Source organism: Sitophilus oryzae, unplaced genomic scaffold (assembly GCF_002938485.1).
Source record: "Sitophilus oryzae breed Bouriz unplaced genomic scaffold, Soryzae_2.0 scaffold_808_pilon_pilon, whole genome shotgun sequence".
Lineage (NCBI taxonomy): Eukaryota > Metazoa > Arthropoda > Insecta > Coleoptera > Curculionidae > Sitophilus > Sitophilus oryzae.
In genome coordinates, this window is record NW_022147426.1 from 2,447,481 (window position 1) to 2,468,976 (window position 21,496).

General features: G+C 34.6%; 1 protein-coding gene across 5 annotated transcripts in view; it reads right to left on the minus strand.

Annotated features, from left to right (window-relative positions):
• The window catches only part of LOC115888829, a 78,647-nt gene that overhangs the window by 42,596 nt on the left and 14,555 nt on the right, over positions 1–21,496 (minus strand). For all 5 annotated transcript variants that reach the window (XM_030908684.1, XM_030908687.1, XM_030908686.1 and 2 more), the window contains 6 exons: positions 20,700–20,916; positions 20,385–20,561; positions 10,726–10,887; positions 10,509–10,605; positions 10,245–10,379; positions 3,742–3,891 (listed from right to left, as the gene is read on the minus strand). In XM_030908684.1, coding sequence (XP_030764544.1) covers positions 3,742–3,891; positions 10,245–10,379; positions 10,509–10,605; positions 10,726–10,887; positions 20,385–20,561; positions 20,700–20,916 — 938 coding nt within the window. The remainder of the gene's footprint in view (positions 1–3,741; positions 3,892–10,244; positions 10,380–10,508; positions 10,606–10,725; positions 10,888–20,384; positions 20,562–20,699; positions 20,917–21,496) is intronic.

The following is a 21,496-nucleotide window of genomic DNA, read 5'->3' on the forward strand; positions in this document are numbered from 1 at the left end:
TTCTCTAAGGATGATATAGAGAGTATTGCTGATGAAACTGGCTCAAACACTGCTGTTATTCTAGCTGCCAATCTGGAAGACACTATCTGCCTCAAAGCAAGATGCATATTGCAGCTGTTGCTGCTATAGTAGCAACCAGAAACGTTAAGGATGAATCCATGAGAAATGGAATTATAGAAAACAGAGTTTTTCTGGAATATAGCCTTCCAAATTCTATAATTTGCGATAATGGACTCCAAAATATAAATTCAATATGCCATTCGCACCAGCTGAGAAGGGGGCCACTCCACTACAATCACCTGCTAGCTCTGGAAATTCATGTTCGCCCTCCACCTTCAGTTAAGGTATCTTTATCAGTTTATTTGTTTCACTTGATGCACTAACGAAGTTTCGAGACTTAAAAAGGGCCCTACGCGTAACGATGTCTGAGAGATTTGAACAGTACAGTTCTTCAGTTAAGTGATTATTAGGGAATGCAATCCCGCACCAAAATCTCAATCCCGCAAACCCGCGGGATTAAAGCAATCAATCCCGCGGGATCCGCAAAATTGCGGGATTGTGAACAATAAATACTCCTCTTTGTACTTAACCTATTAAACTTGCTAATATAATGGTTTTATGCCATTAATCGAAATTTTAACTATGTACGACTAATCTGTATTGAAATTGAAAAAAAAACAATTTGGTGGTGTTTTTAAAATTTTTTGTTTTAAAGAAAATACGAGTTTTACATTTCAGTCATACATTTGGTCCTAAATGGTACAAAAGGCATTGTACATTTTGCATAGGCCCACAATATATTGATATAGCCTGTATCTTAAACTAGCTGTACAGAAATTTGGACTGATGTATACAAGGTGTTCAAAGAATATATTTAATATTTAATAAACTCATTTATTATAATTTATCTACTTATTTTATAAATAAAAATATTATTCTGATGTTGAAGTTATTTTTAACTTGTGTGAGTTATCTGCTTTTAGATACACTCTATATCAATAATTTTCTGGCATATTTTTCGAAAAAACGTCGTATTTTCCTTAAAACAAAAAAAAATAAAAAACCGATCAAATTGTTTTTTCTAATTTCAATACAGATTAGTCGTACTGTCGTACTTGGTAAAAATTTCGATTTTTTAAGAATTGTAAATTTGCGGTAAAAAAGATTCTTAGCCAAATTTTCACACTCTGGTAAAACACCCTGTATACGATAATTCGCTAAATATATTTTCGAAAACCACATAGCATCTTAGTCACAATAGGTGCATTTAAAACCTGGACCCAACCACATCCCAAAATCTTTTTTAGTTCAAGAGATTTGAATATCTCTTGAACTAAAAAAGATTTTGGGATGAATATATTAATGATAATAAATTTACCTTAAAATTTTGCTTGTCCCGATAATTATGTCCGGCAGTTTATTTGACAAAATTGTCCACAAGTACTAGTTAAATACTTTTTTTCTTCACTTACGCTGCTTACGCACATACGCCAGAAAGGAATCTAACAACTAACGTGTTTGTTTCACTTATTTTTAATGGCCAAGGCGTAAGGGGATTTAAGTGTTCGGTTACCCAGTGGTAATGTGTCAATCCCGCAGATCCCGCACGGTAAATCACGCGGAATCTCAGCGAGATCCCGCATTTGCGGGATTGCATTCCCTAGTCATTATATAAAAAGTTTCATGTTAAAATTTCCTATAGCCCTTTGTACTCAGCACAATGTAATTTTGTTGAACGTAACAATAAAACCATTGGTACTATTCGTTCTTATGTTAGGGATCATACTGATTGGGATTTTTATATACCACATATTAGACAAGCTTTTAATACCGCGAAACACGATGTGACTGGTTTCACACCTTCGCATTTAAATTTTGGCAGATACATTCCTATTTGTGGTTCTTATTTAAAACAAAAAACAATTTTTTTCGACGAGAACTCGATGTATTACGTGTTTGAGTGATCTTTTGTTTGGGATTGCCACGCCCTTTCTTATTCGAAGTTCAATAAAACACAAAGTTTACTTAATCTGAATGAGTTGCATAGAGGCCACTAGCTTTTTAATTTTAACAGCCGGGTGGTCGGGGTTCAAAGATATTAATAAAAGGGCGCCACGAGATTATACTCTATGAACTCGGCATAAAAGATGTTACTATTAAGTAGACTTCAACACTAACCTCGAACTGTTGAGTGCAACTACCATGAACTTCAAATATTACTATAATTCGTTAAACTTAAGTGACTCTAACTTAACTATGAGACCAGACTGTAAATAATACTACTAAAAATATTTAAGCAATTTATTAAAATATCAAAAAAGTTTATATTTAAAGAAATGAAATTGAAGTTAAATGAAATGTAAAGTTAAATGAAATTTAAATCAATAAGTACTAAATCTATGACGTCAAACCCCTTATCTAACTTAATACTAGATACAAACAGGGTGGTTTACATAAAGCAAATCTAAATCTAAACAGTCTTACTCTAATCGATGTACAATCCTGAAACAACTCGGAAGTTCCTCCGACTGAGCTACGGTGTATAGCTACAGGGTGGCTACGGCGGTGCACAGCAGCTCGGTGTACTGTCACTGGAGCCCACGGATGTCAGCAGACGTACGGATGCCGGCCAGGTGTAGGACTTCAAAAGGTGAACATAAAAACCCTCAACGAGGGTTTATGATGTCCAATGGGTAACTCTACACACGGGCAACAGGAACGGATGGAATTCTGGACTGTTCTGTGCTACGGTCTGGATCGGTCTTCTTGCTCTTGGAACTATCGGGGACTTCTTGGGCACGTGGAATCGGAATATCGGTCGGAAAAATTTGGCTATTTAATCCCTTACGGAAATTGGTCGGTGGTCCATACAAATCAACAAAATCCAACCACGTCTCCAACCAAATGTGTTTCGGAAGCCTTAATCCTTCTCTAGGAAGACCTGTTAACTACCAACAGGAAATGCTTCACGAAACGGCAGCCAGTTCTTCACGACGACACTCTTCAGTCGGTGGATACACAAGAAGTGATGCAAGGATTCGATTTCCTTCACAAAATCAGATTTCAACCGGAAATCTCCCTCCAGGATATAGATAGAGAACTATATATAGTGACTAGTCCAACTCACAAAAAGGCATAAATAAAAAATGATGTTCTAGATTATTTTCACAGCCATCTTCGATATCCGGTCAATGAACGAACTAAACTCACAAATTCCCACAATTAAATGAACGAATTGCACACTGCGATCCACATCAAAAATAACCAATTTAACTACGAAATTTTATCTGATAATTATAAAATTTCAATAACCAAAACAAAGGATAAATAAATCCAAAAACATCTGATTTGATCTGACAGTGACAAGGGACAAGTGATGACCAAAGATTTAGAGAGATGGACAAAAATTCTAATGCTGGGCGGCATCCAGTGATAATATTCTGTGGCTCTATAGCGCGGTGTATATCGGGTTGCATAATTGTAAAATTTAAATAAAATAATATTTAACAATAAAATTATAGTAAACATGATGCAAAAATAATAGCTATTTGCGATATTTTATGAGCTAGCACACAGAGGTCGTTGCGAGGAAATTTGACTGTTACAGGATTTGTTTAATTTTCAAATCATTTCGAGCACAAGACAAAAATGCTACACTGTCTAAATATAAATGGCTTGAAATCGGCATTCGTAAAACTTGTGCGTCAGAATCTATCTAACAACGGTATTCAGGGCACTTACCAACATGTTTCTAATAACTGCCGATGACACTGTCCTGATATTTTTCGTTTTCTTTATTAGGACTTTTCTCAAAAGCCTGTCATCGGTGGTTAGGTAATCGCGGCCCTGCCGTAGCGATGCTAACGTGTTGATCAATCTACAAATCGATTCCTAAAAATATTGTCAAGTGTCAAAATAATAAGCTGACTTGGGCTTACATCCTACAGTCATCCCCTATCATACAATCAGCAACATCGACAGTTGCTACTATTGTTAGTCCTCGTTTTACTATAAAATGTATTGAAAAATATAGTAGTATTTTACAGGGTGTCCCAGAATAAAGTGCAAGTATTTTAACTGGTTGAGTAACTGGTATAAAGTGTTGAAAATTTCATATTTTTCCTGACATTTTCTGGAAAATATTGAAAAACTTTTGGGTGCCGCTTGTTCAGTATCGGGAAATTTCTTTATAGTGCTTCGAGAGAATGCAGTGTTGCCAACTCCTACATTATCCACATTCTGTATGTTTATAAGTCGACATTTTTAAATTAACAAAAAAATACTTAAATTAATTGTATCCATTTTAGATTTTTTAACCATTGTATATTACTATTAGGTATAGTGCAAGTCGATTATTTCAAATATTTATTCTACTTTTCATTAAAAACAAGAGTGTGAGATAGAAAAAAAGAGGAGTTTAAATTCTCAAAAAATAATCCTAAATCATTCAGATGACATATGAATGTATTTTGTGCCAAAGACACGTGTAGTGCTGTCAAGAATCGCAGTGAAATGAAGTGTTGTTAAGTGTAGAGTTCTAGATCTAACCTAATTAAATCGATCTGCTATCTATCGGAGTGCTGTTTTCTAATGTTAGGTAAGTTTGTACTTTTAATCTGAAATTTCCAAGTCGTTTTTAAATATTTCTAGTCGATGTGTCAACACTGGACGTCGAAGAAGCTGATTATCGATAGCTGCAGGCGGCTCTCAAAATGTTTTCATTATTTTTTAAAATTTTCAAAGTTAAAGAACTCGGTTATTATCAATTATTTATTTTAAAAACGGTAAACAGAAAATATGTTTCTTTTGGTCAAATCTACCACCCTATTAAAATACTTGTACTGATTTTTGGGACAACCTGTATTTTAAGATTTTGTTTATTCTAAAAAGTGGCCCGTATTAATTATTTTTTTACAACCCTAGTGTAGCAAATACATATTAATATTTATATTTCTTCACGAATAAGCGTTACATTTTTCAGAACCGTAATTTATTAAAATATGACTCGGAAATCCGGTAGTTTACGTTGCCCTATTAGACTGGCAACTTTTATAATAACTTCGGTCACGCTATCTTGCGGAAACCGCTGTATGTAGGTTGGCGGTGACTGGAACTAAAATTTCTTATATTAAAGAACTGGAAAATAGTAAATTCTACATTTTAAGCCCGGGATATTTTTTGATAGTTCTTTTTCACTTTAATAAAAACCAAATAAATAGTAAGAAATATCCCCCACCGTTACACAAAAAAGCTGTCGATATATTGAAGTGTAACTTAAAAAAATATCCTGTACCCAGTAAACAATTGTGTTACATTAACATTAATTTTACGTAAAACTGGAATATATTTTATTACTTACACACTATCTGTTACATATTTATCTAAGTTTTACAAAAATTTTACACACATAAAATTTGATCTCGATCCTTGTAGAACGTATTCTTTACATAAACTGTCGCACCTAAGCTTTTAAATAACCTAATGAACAGTTTACCTCAATTTTATATAAAAATGTAAACATATTTTATCTAAATAGATTATATTATATTTCATTTATGTAAAACACCCTACATTCTTTTTATGTAAGATTCTTACGTATAATTTGGGTGACAACATTTATGTAATTAACGTATTGCAAGTGATCTGATGTATTTTACGTAATGCTCTGAATAAATGAGTTTTAAAATTTGAATTGTCCGCGCTTATACTGACAGTAACAGTCAGAGGGACCAGCCATCTTTGTTAGCTTGGCCTTGCCTTGTCCTTTGGCGTCGTTTGATGCCGGTAAAATTAATTGTGGTTCAATATTTATAGAAATACCAGAGAAATAGATATTCTAACCAATTAAAGGAGAGGCTTTTTCGTGTGTGTGCTTATTGTGCATTTTAAAGGTAAGTTCTTTTTCAAATTGCTTTTAAATAAAAATAATTGTTTCTAAGTTTTTTTTCGTCACAAAAGAAACAACTTTACTACCAACCAATCCAAATTCTCGCAACAGTAGAGAAGACCAACTACCTAAACTTTGTGAATTGAAAGTTTTCTGCGTGAATATATGTTCAGTGAAGAATAAAATCGAGGAACTTGAACACGTACTAGGGAACAAATATGATATTGCGTGTATTGTCGAGCACTTTTTAAATCACGAAGAAGCTAAATTATACTGTCTTCAAAACTATTATATAGCATCATGTTATTCAAGAATACAAAATAAACATGGTGGTGCAATGATATTGTGTAAAAATAAACTTTTAAGTAAGACTGTAGAAAATATTGATACACTCTCTAACGAAATGAACTGTGAAGTAGCAGCCGTAGAATTAGACTTCTTAAATTGTATAATAGTAACTATTTATAGACCACCAAGCGGTGATTTGTATATCTTCTTGGATATTATTGAACAAATATTGATTGTAACTTTGAATCTTAACAGATATGTAATTATCAATGGTGATTTTAATTTTAATTTTATAAACCCTGACTATAGATGTAAATTGTTTCTAGATTTAATTAGTTCATTTGGCTTTTCACAAGAAATTTTTGAAAAAAACGGGCGGAAAATTGCTTGGACAATATTTTTGTCAATTTTAGAAACGACCTATCCTTCAAAACAAGTGTATATGACCCTTTACTATCGGATCACTGTGCTACTGTCATAAATGTTAGTTTTGTTTTAGAGGAAATGCAAAACCAAAGACATAAATTAGAATTTCATAGGCCATTATCACTTGAAGGTCAAAATCGGTTTTTTCACCTGTTGGATGGTGAAGACTGGAGTTGCTTGGAAAACTCGGAGAGCGTGGAGTGGCAGTTTGGTGTATTTTATTCTAAACTCGTTGACTATCTGAATATATCATTCCTTTTAGTCAAAAAGAGGGCAAATCAACGTGGTAGAATTTCTTGGTATAATGATAAGCTGAAACGTATGCGTGACCATTTAAAATTTCTAACAGAATTAAAAAACAATTCTAATTTCCCGGAAATCAATACTGAATTAAGGTCTTTTAGGAAAAAATACAAAGCAAAAATTACTTTTTGCAAAAAACAAGCAAACTCGAAATATATTAAAGACGCTGACAATATGGTGAAGGCTACATGGGATATAATAAATTCATACAGGGGTCCTATAAAATATACTGTGAGTACGAATGTTAGCGCAAATGATTTTAACAATTTTTTTGTGAATATAATCGAAAATATTGTAAAGTCTCTGAGCGTAGAAAATCGCATAGCGCTTGACTATATAACAAAATTTTCTAATAAACCTTTAAATCTAAATTTTTCCTTTAGAGAGGTAACTTTCATAGAAAATCGAAACGCCGTAAATTCGTTAAAAAATAAGCATAGTAAAGATATTTATAACATGACCATTCCACTAGTTAAAAAAAGTAATAAATTTATTAATATATCCTCTAACTAAATTATTCAATAGATGTATAAGAGACGGTACGTATCCCAATTGTTTAAAAATTTCCAAAATCGTACCAGTATTTAAAAAAGGTGATCCTGAAAGTGTGAATAATTATAGACCTATAGCTTTAATACCCACACTTTTTCAAAAAATTTTTGAATGTTTATTGAAACACCAGTTAACACATTACTTTGAATGTAATAACTTGTTCATAGAGAATCAGTTTGGGTTTCGTAAAGGAAAATCTACTACAATGGCTTGCATTCGTTTGATGGAAGATATAATTGAGGGTTTTGAGAGCGGTAACTATGTTGGTTCGGTCTTCTGTGACCTTACCAAGGCCTTTGATTGTGTGGAGCACAACATACTTTTACAGAAAATTTCATATTATGGAGTAAATAATATGAGTTCGAAATTATTGGCTGATTATCTTGTAAACCGATCTCAACAAACATTTGCCAACGGTACGCTCTCTGAAGTGAGTGTTGTAAAATATGGGGTTCCGCAAGGCTCAGTATTAGGACCTTTATTGTTTTTAATTTACATTAATGATTTACCCGTTGCTACACTTCAGAATAATTTGATTTTGTTTGCCGATAACACTACTATCTTATGTGCTCGGAAATCCCCTGAAGAAATTCAAACTAATTTTGAATCGATTTTGCTAAATGTTGGTGACTGGTTTCAGGCAAATCGATTATGCCTGAATGACAGAAAAAGTTATTTTTTCTCTTAAAACAAAATATAAAGTAGATTTCTGCAGTGTCCGATTTCTGGGAATAAAATTTGACACAAAACTGAGCTTTGAAAGTCACGTAGACTATGTGGCAGGGAAGGTTTCCATAAGCATGTATGCATTTCGGCGATTGACTAAGTGTGTGGAGAGTGATGTGTTAGTAGCTGCCTATCATGCTCTCATTCACTCGGTGCTTACTTATGGAATACTTGTTTGGGGTCACTCAGCTCATGCTGACAGACTGTTTCGACTGCAAAGAAAAGCATTGAGAATTTTGTCAAATTTAAGTTATCAAGCAGATACAAAAAACGCCTACAAAAGACTGGGAATACTGACACTTCCATGTTGCTATATCCTCCAGTGTCTTTTATTTGTGAAGGATAACCTAGAACTATATACTACGCATGATGAACAATACAATTATGCAACCAGAAACAAAATGAATATAAAGCCTGTTCATTTGCGCCTTGGAAGATCTTAGAACTCCAGCCTTCATTATGCTCCTGCATGCTTTAATAAATTATCTCAAAATGTCAGAAATTTAGCAAGACATCAATTTAAAACGACAATTAAAAGCTACCTTCTTGAATCAACGCTTATTTTAGTGTTACTGATTTTTTAGAAAGCAGTGAAGGGTTATAGCGTGGTTATAGGTTAAAACATTTACATTGTGTATGTATTGTTTTTTTGTGTACTTTAAATTACTGTTAGATAATTATTGTGCTTATTTTATAATTTCGCATTTTACAAAATATGACTTTGTGTAAGGATACCTGTATCTATTAACATGCAATAAATGATTTGATTTGAAGTTGTAGAAGTGCTCGGCCATTCATTTTTCCTGGCATGTTATTAATCGCCATCGTACAAATCATACATAGACACATATAGGACAAATCTGTTAGGTGTTTTGCACACAAAATAACTTCTAGTTAAATTTTTTAATTAAGTTTAGTTAATTTTTTTAATTATCCTGGAGCTTAAATTATAAGATCCAGGATACTACGTGTATGAAGCTTTTGTTAGGTTAGTATATTTAGGTTGCCAGAAATCACTAAACTTAATAAATATATTGTATTCTTAGATATAATTCTGCAACAACAAAGAAGCTCCAAATACGAAGTGGCAAAAATTATTGGGAAATAGTTACGACTCAGCCATCAGCGTCTCAAAAGAGAAAAAAATAAGTCTAATAATGCAGGAGAGTAGAATAAACGCATGATTATAAACGAGCACCTGATCAAAATAAATCTTATTTAGTATATTTTTCTTAAAACTGTTCTTTTCTTTAGTCCCAAGTGGTACATGCAATTAAAATGTTTGACCCATGTTATTCATTATTTTCCATGAATGTAAACCTAAAAATATCTCAAAAGTACATTCTTTTCTACTTCTACACACAGAAAAGATCTGCATATGAAAATTGTTTCATTTTAACTCTTTGATAATGCGAAGTTTATTTGTCATCTGTTTTTTAAATGAATTTGTTGAACTAGACTAGTTGTATTTCTAGACCATATCAATAGGGTGTTGAAAGTTGAAAGACTAAAATAAAAACAGTGGTAAATTAACTAGTTCTTTGTGTGTGATGTCGTAGGCTATTTCTGTCCACTTCTTAATTACAGTGGACACTTGCCGGAGGCCAGACTTATTGAGACACCCGTTGTAATACCCATTTGTTTAATTTTTTTCTTGTTATTTAGATTTTTCCTTAAGTGGTTTTTGCAAAATTTTTTAGGTACTGTTTTATCATTTAAAAAATTCAACTGGAATTAAGGTTATAAAAGTTATGTACATGTGATGTAAATTTTGTGATTTTAATATAATGGGTGGTAAGTAATCATATGCATATAATATTTACATAAATTTTAGTAATCACATATTTACGTAAATGTTACATCCTATAATCATCTTAAACTTTAATGTAAAAATTATGTCATATTATCATGGACCTGAGCACGACATTGTGCGTTAAATGTAAGTTAATTGTTACTTCTCTGTGACTAATGTGGAACTTAGAAATTACATAACAAGTAAAGTGCGTTACGTAAAATATTAGTTTAATGTGATATCACAATGTTTACTGGGTATATGGATTACCTGAACCGAAATGTCGCTGTATCCACATATTAATTTCTCAGGTATGCTCATGTTGGAGTTCAAGTCCAACAAATCGTTGTGTAAATACGAATTTATAACCTTTTCCCGTACTGCATTATCTGTCTTGGTTATCCTCTAAAATACGTAACAATTGTTTGAATTATTTTACACTATTTTGGAAAAATAATAATGATTTCATCAATCGCGAACCCAAATGATTTCCCACAGTTACTTTTATTTAAAAAAAAAGTATTATTGCCTTACCCATCTGAGTGCCTGTAATATGCGGGTTTGTCTATCTTTATCTCCATACAGTAAATCCTTTTTTAACCTCTCGTAATCGATATTAATCACAGTGTCTCTAAAACAGTCTGAGCTTACCAATAAGAAACTTTACTTTTACTAATGTTAAAAATGTATCAATAAAAAAAAAAGAAAATTGATTGAATTGATTCTGGGTTAAAACAATGAAAAGTCTTACCCAGAATAATTCAAGTTGTCTCTGTTAGAAACTGGCCTGGAGATTTTTCCCTCTCCGGCACCATAAGTATTGGGCGATTTCGATATGTCCTGCAAAACTTCATCCACAATTCTGGCTACGTCCTGTTTTTTCATATTGGTATATACTTCAGCCTCTCCATTTCTAAAAGAGTATGAAATAATGGTATAGATTCAGTATAAAACAATAAGACGTCTTAAATTTCAGAGTAGAAACTTCAAATTCCTGAAAATGACTGATATGGGGAAACCAGTGAGTCGAGTGGAAACCAGCGAGTAACTAGTTATTTCTATAATGCTACATCGCGTGTACAGAGGAGGTGGTAATGGGGAGATCGACTATAAGATAAAATTCCTCATACGTTATTGCATATGTTATCATCCTATTTTGTTTATAGTACTTCTTTTAACTAAAATTAAGTACGATAATATAAATATATATTATTGTTTAATTCTGTAACAGATTATTTCCTTTATATTATTATTTATATGATTAACAGATTATTTCCTATGTCCTTTACGTTCAAGTTGATGTTTTCGGTTATTAGTTTCGGGAGAGGGTCTTTTAACAGGAAGTAATAAAACAAACATCTTTCAAACGTGACTATTTTTGAATTCCCAAACTTATAGAAGGGCAAAGCAAATAAACTGTAGAACTTAGAAGTAAACAGAAAATTGTAAAGATAGACCTTAGATAAAAACCCTGGGACATTGTAAAACCAATTATCACCCTTGATAACATGTAACTATCGCCGGATGTTTGTAAAGGATCTGGGAACTTTAGGAAAGCACGTATCTAGACGTAAACTAGGATTAAATACGTAAAATGGTCATAGTACTGCCATCTAACAACAGGAGCTCGAACCAATTTGGTTTGAAGGGCGGTGTCAAGCTGACCAATCAACAAAGAACAGTACCTTTAGGGATGATCCTATTGGCGAAGTACCTAATGCACCACCCTTCAACCCTGTAATGTTGGAACCTCGGGGCTGTTTTTAGGCAGAAAAGTTAGTTCGGTTTAAGTTTCTAAAAGAGACGGTTCTCTCTCGGGTTCACTGAAACTCGGTAAGGTTCACGATGTGACCCCTTGTAGTTTTTAAGTCTGGTGTCTGCTAATAGTATTTTTTATGTCCTTTTGTCAAATGTTTTTAATTTTCTTCTCTAAAATTAATTTAATGTGTTGTAGTAAGATTTAGTAATGAAGGTTCAATTGTTTATGTAATTATCAGATTTTTCAACAAAGCAGACACCAGACAATTTTCTTGTATTTTTCCATCTCTTTTCCATTTTTAGTAATAACAAGTAATTTCGATCATATATATATATATTTTTTATTTGTTCTTTATTTTCTTTTTAATATTAAATTTAAATGTTTTCTAAAAACTCGGCAGTTTTATTTCTATAGTAAAAAAAACAAGAGTGTTTTAAAAGTATATAAATAAGATCCTTATGAACGGGCAAAATATCTCCAGAGCAGTCCCGAAAATTCTCGAGAAATGAGCTACATATTTACAGATAGAGGTCGGGCCGCAATTAAGGTAAGTTATAATAGATTTGAGAGACTAACAGCACTAAGACAAAGCATTAAACATACGCTCCAAAGAGTCGGTGTACTTTTTATCCAAGTTTGCCTTCCGCTCAACTTAATTGTTTTTTCATAATTATAAAATAGTCACGCTACCCATATACAAGTGATTAATCCGAAAAGATTTGTCACAATTCGAATATTTAAGGGTCTAGATGTTATACCAATATAAAATTTATCACATTCACATGGTATTTTTTATAGAAATTTGAATACATATACCCAATCACAATTACAATACTTTTTTAATAAAGCTGACAAATACACCCTCCTTTTACTCTAATAATGTTTATACAAAATTTGACAGTATACAGTATTAATTGATTTGATAATATATTTTAAACCATTAATTTCGATTAATAAGTCTTCAGACATTTTCGAAGAATTTATAAAACGTCTTCTGTAAATGGTGACGAAGTGTTAAATACCCTTCCGGACTGCGAAGATCTAAACTATTCATTAGCCCAGTTTGAAAACCGGATCCTGTGTGGAAAATAAAATTCAAAAGCTTACAAGAAAATTTATACACAAGATGAAATCAAGAAGATTGCACCCGGCTACCGTGGAAAGCCCGAAAATTTCGACCCTAGCAAAAAGGGAAAGAAAAGGGAGTTACCACCCAAGCCAAAGGCAAACAATCCTCGACCCGGATCATGAAGTGCTGAATTATCGCTACCAACGCACCTTCAGAAAGAGGCTACGCCTCAAAGAAATGAATCGATTATATCGGAATCAATCTTTGGAATAGACGTATCCGTCACTGAAATAACGCCAAGGCAAGAGTTTAGTGCTAGTTACAACCGGCTAATTGATTTATCTCTTGAAGTATATCAAAACTTCCGGCCTGACGAGAAGCAATTGGACAGAATTCTCATGAGAGAGGAGATGGCATATTATGCAACCCCACTATTGTGGACGAAACTAATTGACGCCAAAGCCAAAGAAGGAAAAGTAGCCCTAACCGGCGAGGAAAAGGCAATCAGAAAAGCTGTAAACGACGAACAACTAAACGTTCCTCAGCCTCTGTATGCCATCCATGCTTTCTGAAATTGGGAGCTACACCGACAAAATGGATAAATAGACGCGACACCAAATTCCAAACCTGCCGACAACTATAGTACAAGGTTTTGGTGGATATCACGCGAATGCTATTAACGCCGACACACACACAATCTCTTCGAAGAGGTTCCTTCATTAGGAATTGCAGGAGACATGGTGATGGCTTTAGCTGCAGTGGTTCCAGAACCAATACCAGACTTTAGAGTTGGAATACCAGCCGGAACCCAAGTCACCACAAACCTAGTCGGAAATACAGGGGGGGCATAGAAACTTCCTTTTTTTGCGATCACACTGTAACAGCAGGTGAGATCGTAGAAGAGTGGGGAAACAGGCGCTGAACGCAGGCACTCGGCAACTTTTGTTTTGTATACGCTGCAGTCGTAAAAATGAGGTAGACAAGAGAACAGCGTGCATTTGCAGTGGAAGCGTATTTTTCGAGCAATTCATTTGTGGCGGTGCAACGAGCGTTCCGTGTCCGCTTTGGGATTCAGCCCAGGGGTGCAGTTCCCGACCGTAAGTCAATTCTTTTGTGGGTAGAGAACTTCAGAACAACCGGAAATGTGATCAAAAAAGGCCCGGGACGACAAAAGACCGTTACAACGCCAGAAAATGTTGAGGCAGTTCGACAGTCCATTCTGAGATCTCCAAGGCGCTCTCTGCTCGCAAGCATGCGGCAGCCCTAGGAATATCTAACCGATCAATGCGTCGAATACTTCACAAAGAGCTTCACTTTCATCCATACAAAATGGTTGTTGTGCAAGAACTGTTACCCCGTGATTTTCATAACCGCGTAACGGCATGCGAAACTTTATTGGAAGATTTACCCCATGACGCACTGGTTTTCTTTAGTGATGAAGCACATTTTCACCTATCCGGCTGCGTCAATAAGCAAAATATGCGCTATTGGAGTGACAATAACCCTCGGGAACTTCATGAGAGGCCCCTGCACAGTGATAGAGTGACAGTCTGGTGCGCGATGTCTAGAAATGGGATTATTGGTTGAAATAGGATGATAATGGAGGAGCAGTTACCGTCAATTCACAGCGGTATGTGAACATGTTGCAAACTTTTTTGCACCACGTCTTGAAGAAATGGAACGAGAAAATGTGTGGTTTCAACAGGATGGTGCAACCGCCCACACATCCCGTGCTTGTATGGAAGTTTTAAGGGCAATGTTCCCCGGGCCACAAACCTAGTCGGAAATACAGGGTGGGGCATAGAAACTTCCTTTTTTGCGATCACACTGTAACAGCAGGTGAGATCGTAGAAGAGTGGGGATACAGGCGCTGAACGCAGGCACTCGGCAACTTTTCTTTTGTAAACGCTGTATTCGGCAAGAAATAGCTCAAATTCCACTAGCTATGTTGGAACGTGTAATGGGAAGCTTTCAAAATCGAATACAACAATGCATAGATAATGGAGGGCACCATCTTCAAAACGTTTTGTTTAAAACAATATGAATTAAAACTTTCAATTGCATATATTCATTTTTAGAAAATAAATATTTTTTATAAGCAGTACTTGTTTTTAATTTGCTCTCGGAAAAAAGGAAGTTACTGCGCCCCACCCTGTACAACACCAATCCGGCACCCGCTTCAATTTAAAATACGTAAAATCACTGTCAGATATTATCGGACAGATGACCACGTTCAAAATTGAGAAGGTATGCTTTAAAAACCTTACATAATGGAGGAGAAACTCAAACCGTAGTAAACAGGCCGATGGAGACCGAGGACCCTGAAAGATGGAACGAACGCAACGTTCAAACATTATCAGCAGCAACAAGCTCAGTAGCCACCATGGGAGCAGCATACTGTTTCGGATTCCAAACTTACAAAGAAGACGGACCAGGAGCAAACCGCACCCAAAGGTCAGAAAACTGGAGTCAACAACAAGAACCCTGGATCATGCCAGATGATTGGTATGAAAACAGGAATGCGAGAAGGAACTTGCCGCCTGGAATAGGCACAGAGAGATTTAGATCAATCTCAATGAGGCAAGACCTAACACTAACCAACGTGGTTAGAAGGATGATTAAAACGTAACGCTAATCATCCAAAACTGTTAATCAAAGTTGGTCGAAAAACAGACGCCCACTTCATTGTGGTTGAATCTGCGGATTCAGGCATACTAGATTTCGAATTAATAATAATATTATTAAACCTGTATCAGAATCAGAGGTTAATCTTCCTAAGACTTCCTCTTCTCTGAGACTTCGATAATGAGGCAGATGCCAAAGTATTTTTTCTATATTGCTTATATCAATCCGTGCTTTCCTTTAACACAGAATTACTTCCAAAAGAAAGAACCAAGAAATCAAAACAAGATTATTTCGTCAAAAAACACCATTTTCCTTGAAAGTTCATTGACCTTTGGAGTGAAAAAACTGGTTCTCAAAGTTAATATTTTCGAAGGTTCTCTTTCATTTTCTTATAAATGGATAAGTTTGCTAGAATATATCGAAAATAAAACTTGAGTTCGTGCTGTACAGAGGTATAGAGAGACAACCAAGGTAAGATTTTGTGTATACTATTTTTCTATTTATTTATTATTTTGTTTTGTGTGTGCAATTTTTCCAGATATGGATTTATTTCTACGCATTTTTGAATTCTTCTGGAACAGGCAACAGACCGAAGAAATAATTGACAAAAGATTAGATATTTTGGAGCAGAGAGATACCAACAACGTCGAAGGATTGGCTCCGGAAGATGTTGAAGACCCAAACGACTCCGGATGTGAAGATAATGTCGCATCTGACACCCATAAGGCGATTAGGGCAAAGTATATTGGTGTAACAGAGTATCAAGAAGCCCTAGAATCCGGAGTGTTTTGTGTATTCAAACATTATGTGCGAGTCACGATAACTACTAACGTGGTGAGTACTTTTCGTCAGTTGGCACTGTGTGGAGAGTGTTATTATAGACACCAACTCATGGTTCCATATGGTTCCCGTGAGCATATGTCTTCGCACTTCTCCACAAAACTGTTACCTGAAGAAATTAATAAAATGAAACGTGGTGGAAAATGTGCAGTGTGTAACACTAACTTATATATTATAATGCATCCTACATGTTGCTATATTTGCAATGGGAAGAATTTTTCAGTGGAAATGTAGTAATATATAGGATGCATTATTTTATTTATTTTTGGTATGTATTATATTTTGTTTTATTATATTATATTTTTAAATTATATATTTTAGTTTTGTAATTAGTTATTAAGTTACTATTTTATAATTTTATCTGTATTGTTTTAAATTATATATTTTAGTTTAGTAATTAGTTATTAAGTTAGTCTTCAGATATTTTCGAAGAATTTTAAAAACGTCTTCTGTAAATGGTGACGAAGTCTTAAATACCCTTCCGGACTGCGAAGATCTAAACTATTCAGGCATACTAGATTTCAAAGATATTATACAAAACGAAAGGGAAGAGAAGAACAAAAAAGGAAAGATGAAGAATCGAGAATAATCACGGAACATTCGCCCAGCTCGGCACTGCCAAATTTAAAGAGAATGTTGACGATGGCTGATAATAATAAATCGAAGAAGCGAAGAAAGAGAGCAGTCTCTCCGTATCTAAAAGCGATGTTTCCATAGTTTAAAATGTGGTGGTAATTAGGAGATCGACTATACATGATAGAATTCCTCATACGCGGGAGAGTTATTATAAAGTCAACAATATTAATAAATCTGTATCAGAATCAGAGGTTAATCTTCCTAAGACTTCCTCTATAAGACTTCGATAATAAGGCAGAAGAGCTAAAGTATTTTTTGTATCTTGCTTAATAGTGCTTATATCAATCCTTGCTTAATAGTGCTTATATCAATCCGTGCTTTCCTTTAAAACAGAATTGCTTCCAAAAGGAGGAACCAAGAAATCAAAACAAGATAATTTCATAGAAACTACCAAATATGCTCGTCTTCTTATGATGGATCATTTGCTACAGATGAACAAAAAAAGTCAAGGTTTTGATTTCTGGACTAGTCCAAATCAAATATAACTACTGCAGCTTTGCCTGCTACCATCAAAAGGCCACTGATGAAATGAAGAAGAAATGCCCTCTGTTAATTATTTATTATCTATTCAATTATTATAATTAACTTTGCTTTTATTATTTTGTATTGAACCTTCCCTTCCCTTCCCCTCCCTCGGGGGGTTGGTGGTACGGGGAGAGGGGTGTCTCCCCTTGGCGTTTTTTTTACTAAAACACCATTTTCCTTGAAAGTTCATTGACCCTTGGAGTGGAAAAACTGGTTGTCAAAGTTAATATTTTTCAAAGGTTCCCTTTCATTTTCTTATAAATGGATAAGCTTGCTGGAATATATCGAGAATAAAACTTGAGTACGTGTGGTACAGAGGTATAGAGAGACGACATAGGTATGATTTTGTGTATACTATTTTTTCTATTTATTTATTATTTTGTTTTGTGTTTGCAATTTTGTAGAAATGGATCTATTCCAAAGACTGTATGAATTCTTGTGGAACCGACAGCATCCAGAAGAAACAGTGGAAAGAAGAATAAATATTATGGCGCAGCGGGATATTAATAACGCAGAAGGATTGGCTCCTGATGATGTTGAAGACTCGAACGACTCAGGATGTGAAGACAATGATATATCTGATTCCCATATATCAGTTAGGGCAAACTATATTGGTGTATCAGAATATCGACAAGCTTTAGAATCCGGAGTGTTTTGTGTGTTTCAACATTATGTGAGAGTGACGCTGAACACAGTTGTTAGTGGTACTGTTCGAGAAGTACGATTATGTGGTGAGTGCTACTATCGACATCAGATGGGGGTTCCGTACGGTTCCCATCAACATGTGTCCTGGCACTTCACAACAAAACTATTACCAGACAATGTAAACAATATGACAATTGGTGGTAAATGTGGTGTGTGTAACCATAACTTATATATTTTAATGCATCCTATATGTTGCTATATTTGCAATGGGAAGAATTTTTTAAGCGACTATAAGATAGAATTCCTCATGCGTTATTGCATTAGTCTTCAGATATTTTCGAAGAATTTTAAAAACGTCTTCTGTAAATGGTGACGAAGTCTTAAATACCCTTCCGGACTGCGAAGATCTAAACTATTCAGGCATACTAGATTTCAAAGATATTATACAAAACGAAAGGGAAGAGAAGAACAAAAAAGGAAAGATGAAGAATCGAGAATAATCAGGGAACATTCGCCCAGCTCGGCACTGCCAAATTTAAAGAGAATGTTGACGATGGCTGATAATAATAAATCGAAGAAGCGAGGAAAGAGAGCAGTCTCTCCGTATCTAAAAGCGATGTTTTCATAGTTTAAAATGTGGTGATAATGAGGAGATCGACTATATAAGATAGAATTCCTCATACGCGGGAGAGTTATTATAAAGTCAACAGTATTAATAAACCTGTATCAGAATCAGAGGTTAATCTTCTCTGAGACTCAATGGAGCAGCGTGATATCAATAATGCTGAAGGACTGGATGCTGAGGATGTTGAAGATGCAAACGACTCCGGATGTGAAGATAATGATATGACTGATTCCCATATATCGGTTAGGGCAAATTATATTGGAATAACTGAATATCAACAGGCCTTAGAATCCGCAGTGTTTTGTGTATTCAAACATTATGTAAAAGTAACTATGAACACTAATGTGAGTGGTAGTTTTCGAGAGGTACAATTGTGTGGGGAGTGCTACTATCGGTATCAACTGAGGGTTCCGCACGGTTCTCATCAGCATGTGTCCTCGCACTTCACCACAAAACTATTAGCACAAAACGAGAATGAATCAGAATCAGAGGTTAATCTTCTCTGAGACTTCGATAATGAGGCAGAAGCTAAAGTATTTTTTGTATATTGCTTATATCAATAGTTAGCTATATTCTGTATAATTAACACTTCTTAAATCTATCAATTATCATTAATAAGGCAGTATGTCGGACATAATTAAGAAATTTGCAAAAATTGTCCTTACAACATGAGTTGAGAGACATGTTACCTAATGATCTCAAACTATCAGTGAAGTACATGGGATTCAATCCAACAGCTATTTGAGAGGCTTTGATTAATAGATGGATGAATGCGCTGAACACATCTGCATCTACACTTTCCTGCTGAGAGGTAATAAGATATCTAAAATGGGAACAAATACAAACCAGGCTGGAAAAGCTAGGATTCAGGTATTAAAGGACAAAACATGATTGTGGATGATGTTAAGGGTAAAGGATCAGAAGCTATAAACCTTGCTAGAATAGCTGCTATGGCTCCTACGATGGTTTATGATGTGCCGAATAGATCTATGTTTACGCTTCTTAATGCTGGTCATTCTGTAGGAAATTCTTCATCTTTTCAGCATAATATAAGTAGTTCTATCTTTAACCTATTTAAGCCAGATGAGACAAATTTTCTTTTATTTGATACGGTTCATCTATTTAAGTCCATTCGTTGGTTAAATCAAAAAAAATCCAAACGGACTTTCGTCTTGTATGCAAGTTTGTTAGATTTAACGGAACTTTATTCATCTGAATCTAATACCAGTTAAGCTAGAATTTATTATCAAGAAAGGTATTATATCCCTCTACATCAAGGCGTCAAAATGTTAGTATTAGACATGCGTAAACTTCAGCAGCATTTCGCGCATGTGCCAATATTGAACGCATTAGGAATGCTGCTGGGTGGACAGAAAACTCAAAAATACATTTATAAAATTTTATAATAGGCCTTTAATTGTTAAAGATTTTACGCTTCTTAGTACTGGTCATTCTGTAGGAAATTCTTCATCTTTTCAGCATAATATAAATAGTTCTATCATTAACCTATATAAGCCAGACGAGACAATTTTTCTTATATTTGATACGGTTCATCTATTTATGTCCATTCGTTGGTTAAATAAAAAAATAAGCTGTCAAGCTTTTTGATGAAAAAAAAAAACAAATCCGCTTTTTTGTGGGTTATAACAATAATCAATAAATAAAAATGTTTCTTAAAATACCTACTTGTCGCTTTCGAAAATTCTTTCGAACACCGTTTCCATGATTTGCCGCACTGTGTCTGGCGTTAACGTGGCCCTCATAGGCGAGACTGCATTTAGATTTTGTAAATTCAAATTTTCGACTAGCTCCATTCCAGGACTAGTCGTCTCACTGGGTTCTGGATAAGCCCAGTAATCTTTTCTAAAACAAAATTATAAAAACGATCTTTTAGAGAACGACTAAATTGGACGAGTCTCGCAAATAAAGCAGGCAGAATGAAGCGATACAATTTTCAATTCAAAAATTGACTTCCACATGTTTTTAAACAATAAATTTCACCTTATAGCTTGTTCGGGACTGTTTTGCGGAATAGTTTTCACATTTTCCACGTTTTCATCAAAAATAATCTGTTGTTTATTATCCACGGTTACGTGTGGAGTTAACGACGGGAAAAGAGATGGGTAGATGTACTTGCATTGCTCCAAAGTCGAGTGAATGTTTTTAGTTTGTCCTACTATGTTCAGCTGCAGAGCGGTAGTTAATTCACTTGTGACAGCTAAAAAATAAAATTAAAAATCAGTTAGATATGTTCGTCCCACACTACTCCCAAACGCGTAACCGTAAATTCAACATTACATATTTTTCTAAATTATTCAAGAGGATAGAAAATTCTTGCTAATTACTGCATTATTCTCCGCTAGAATATAAAAGAGCCTATCCTAATTTCTTAGATACCATTCAAGCATCCCAATCCACTGCAACTTTCACGCAGATAGTTGAAAGTGCATCAGTGATGGCAGATAGAAACTGGAAGAACCTAAAGAAGGGTTTTTGAAGTGGGATGTAATAAAAAAGAACCTGCATCATATTGTCAAGACTTAAATATATGCCAACTTGGGTTTATATCAAATTGGGAAAAATCAAAATATAATTCTCGTAAACCAATTTGATGTACACCCAAGGGAATCGTTCACGTATACGTCGACCTAGACATGTTCTTATAGTAAACATTGTTAATTAAAACAATTAAAGTTAGGTCGAAGTAGCGTGATGTTTCAGGCAAGCTCGTACTGAAAACATATATGAAAACATCGGTGCTGGAAATATACAAAGAAAACCTTTTGACGCATCCGCCG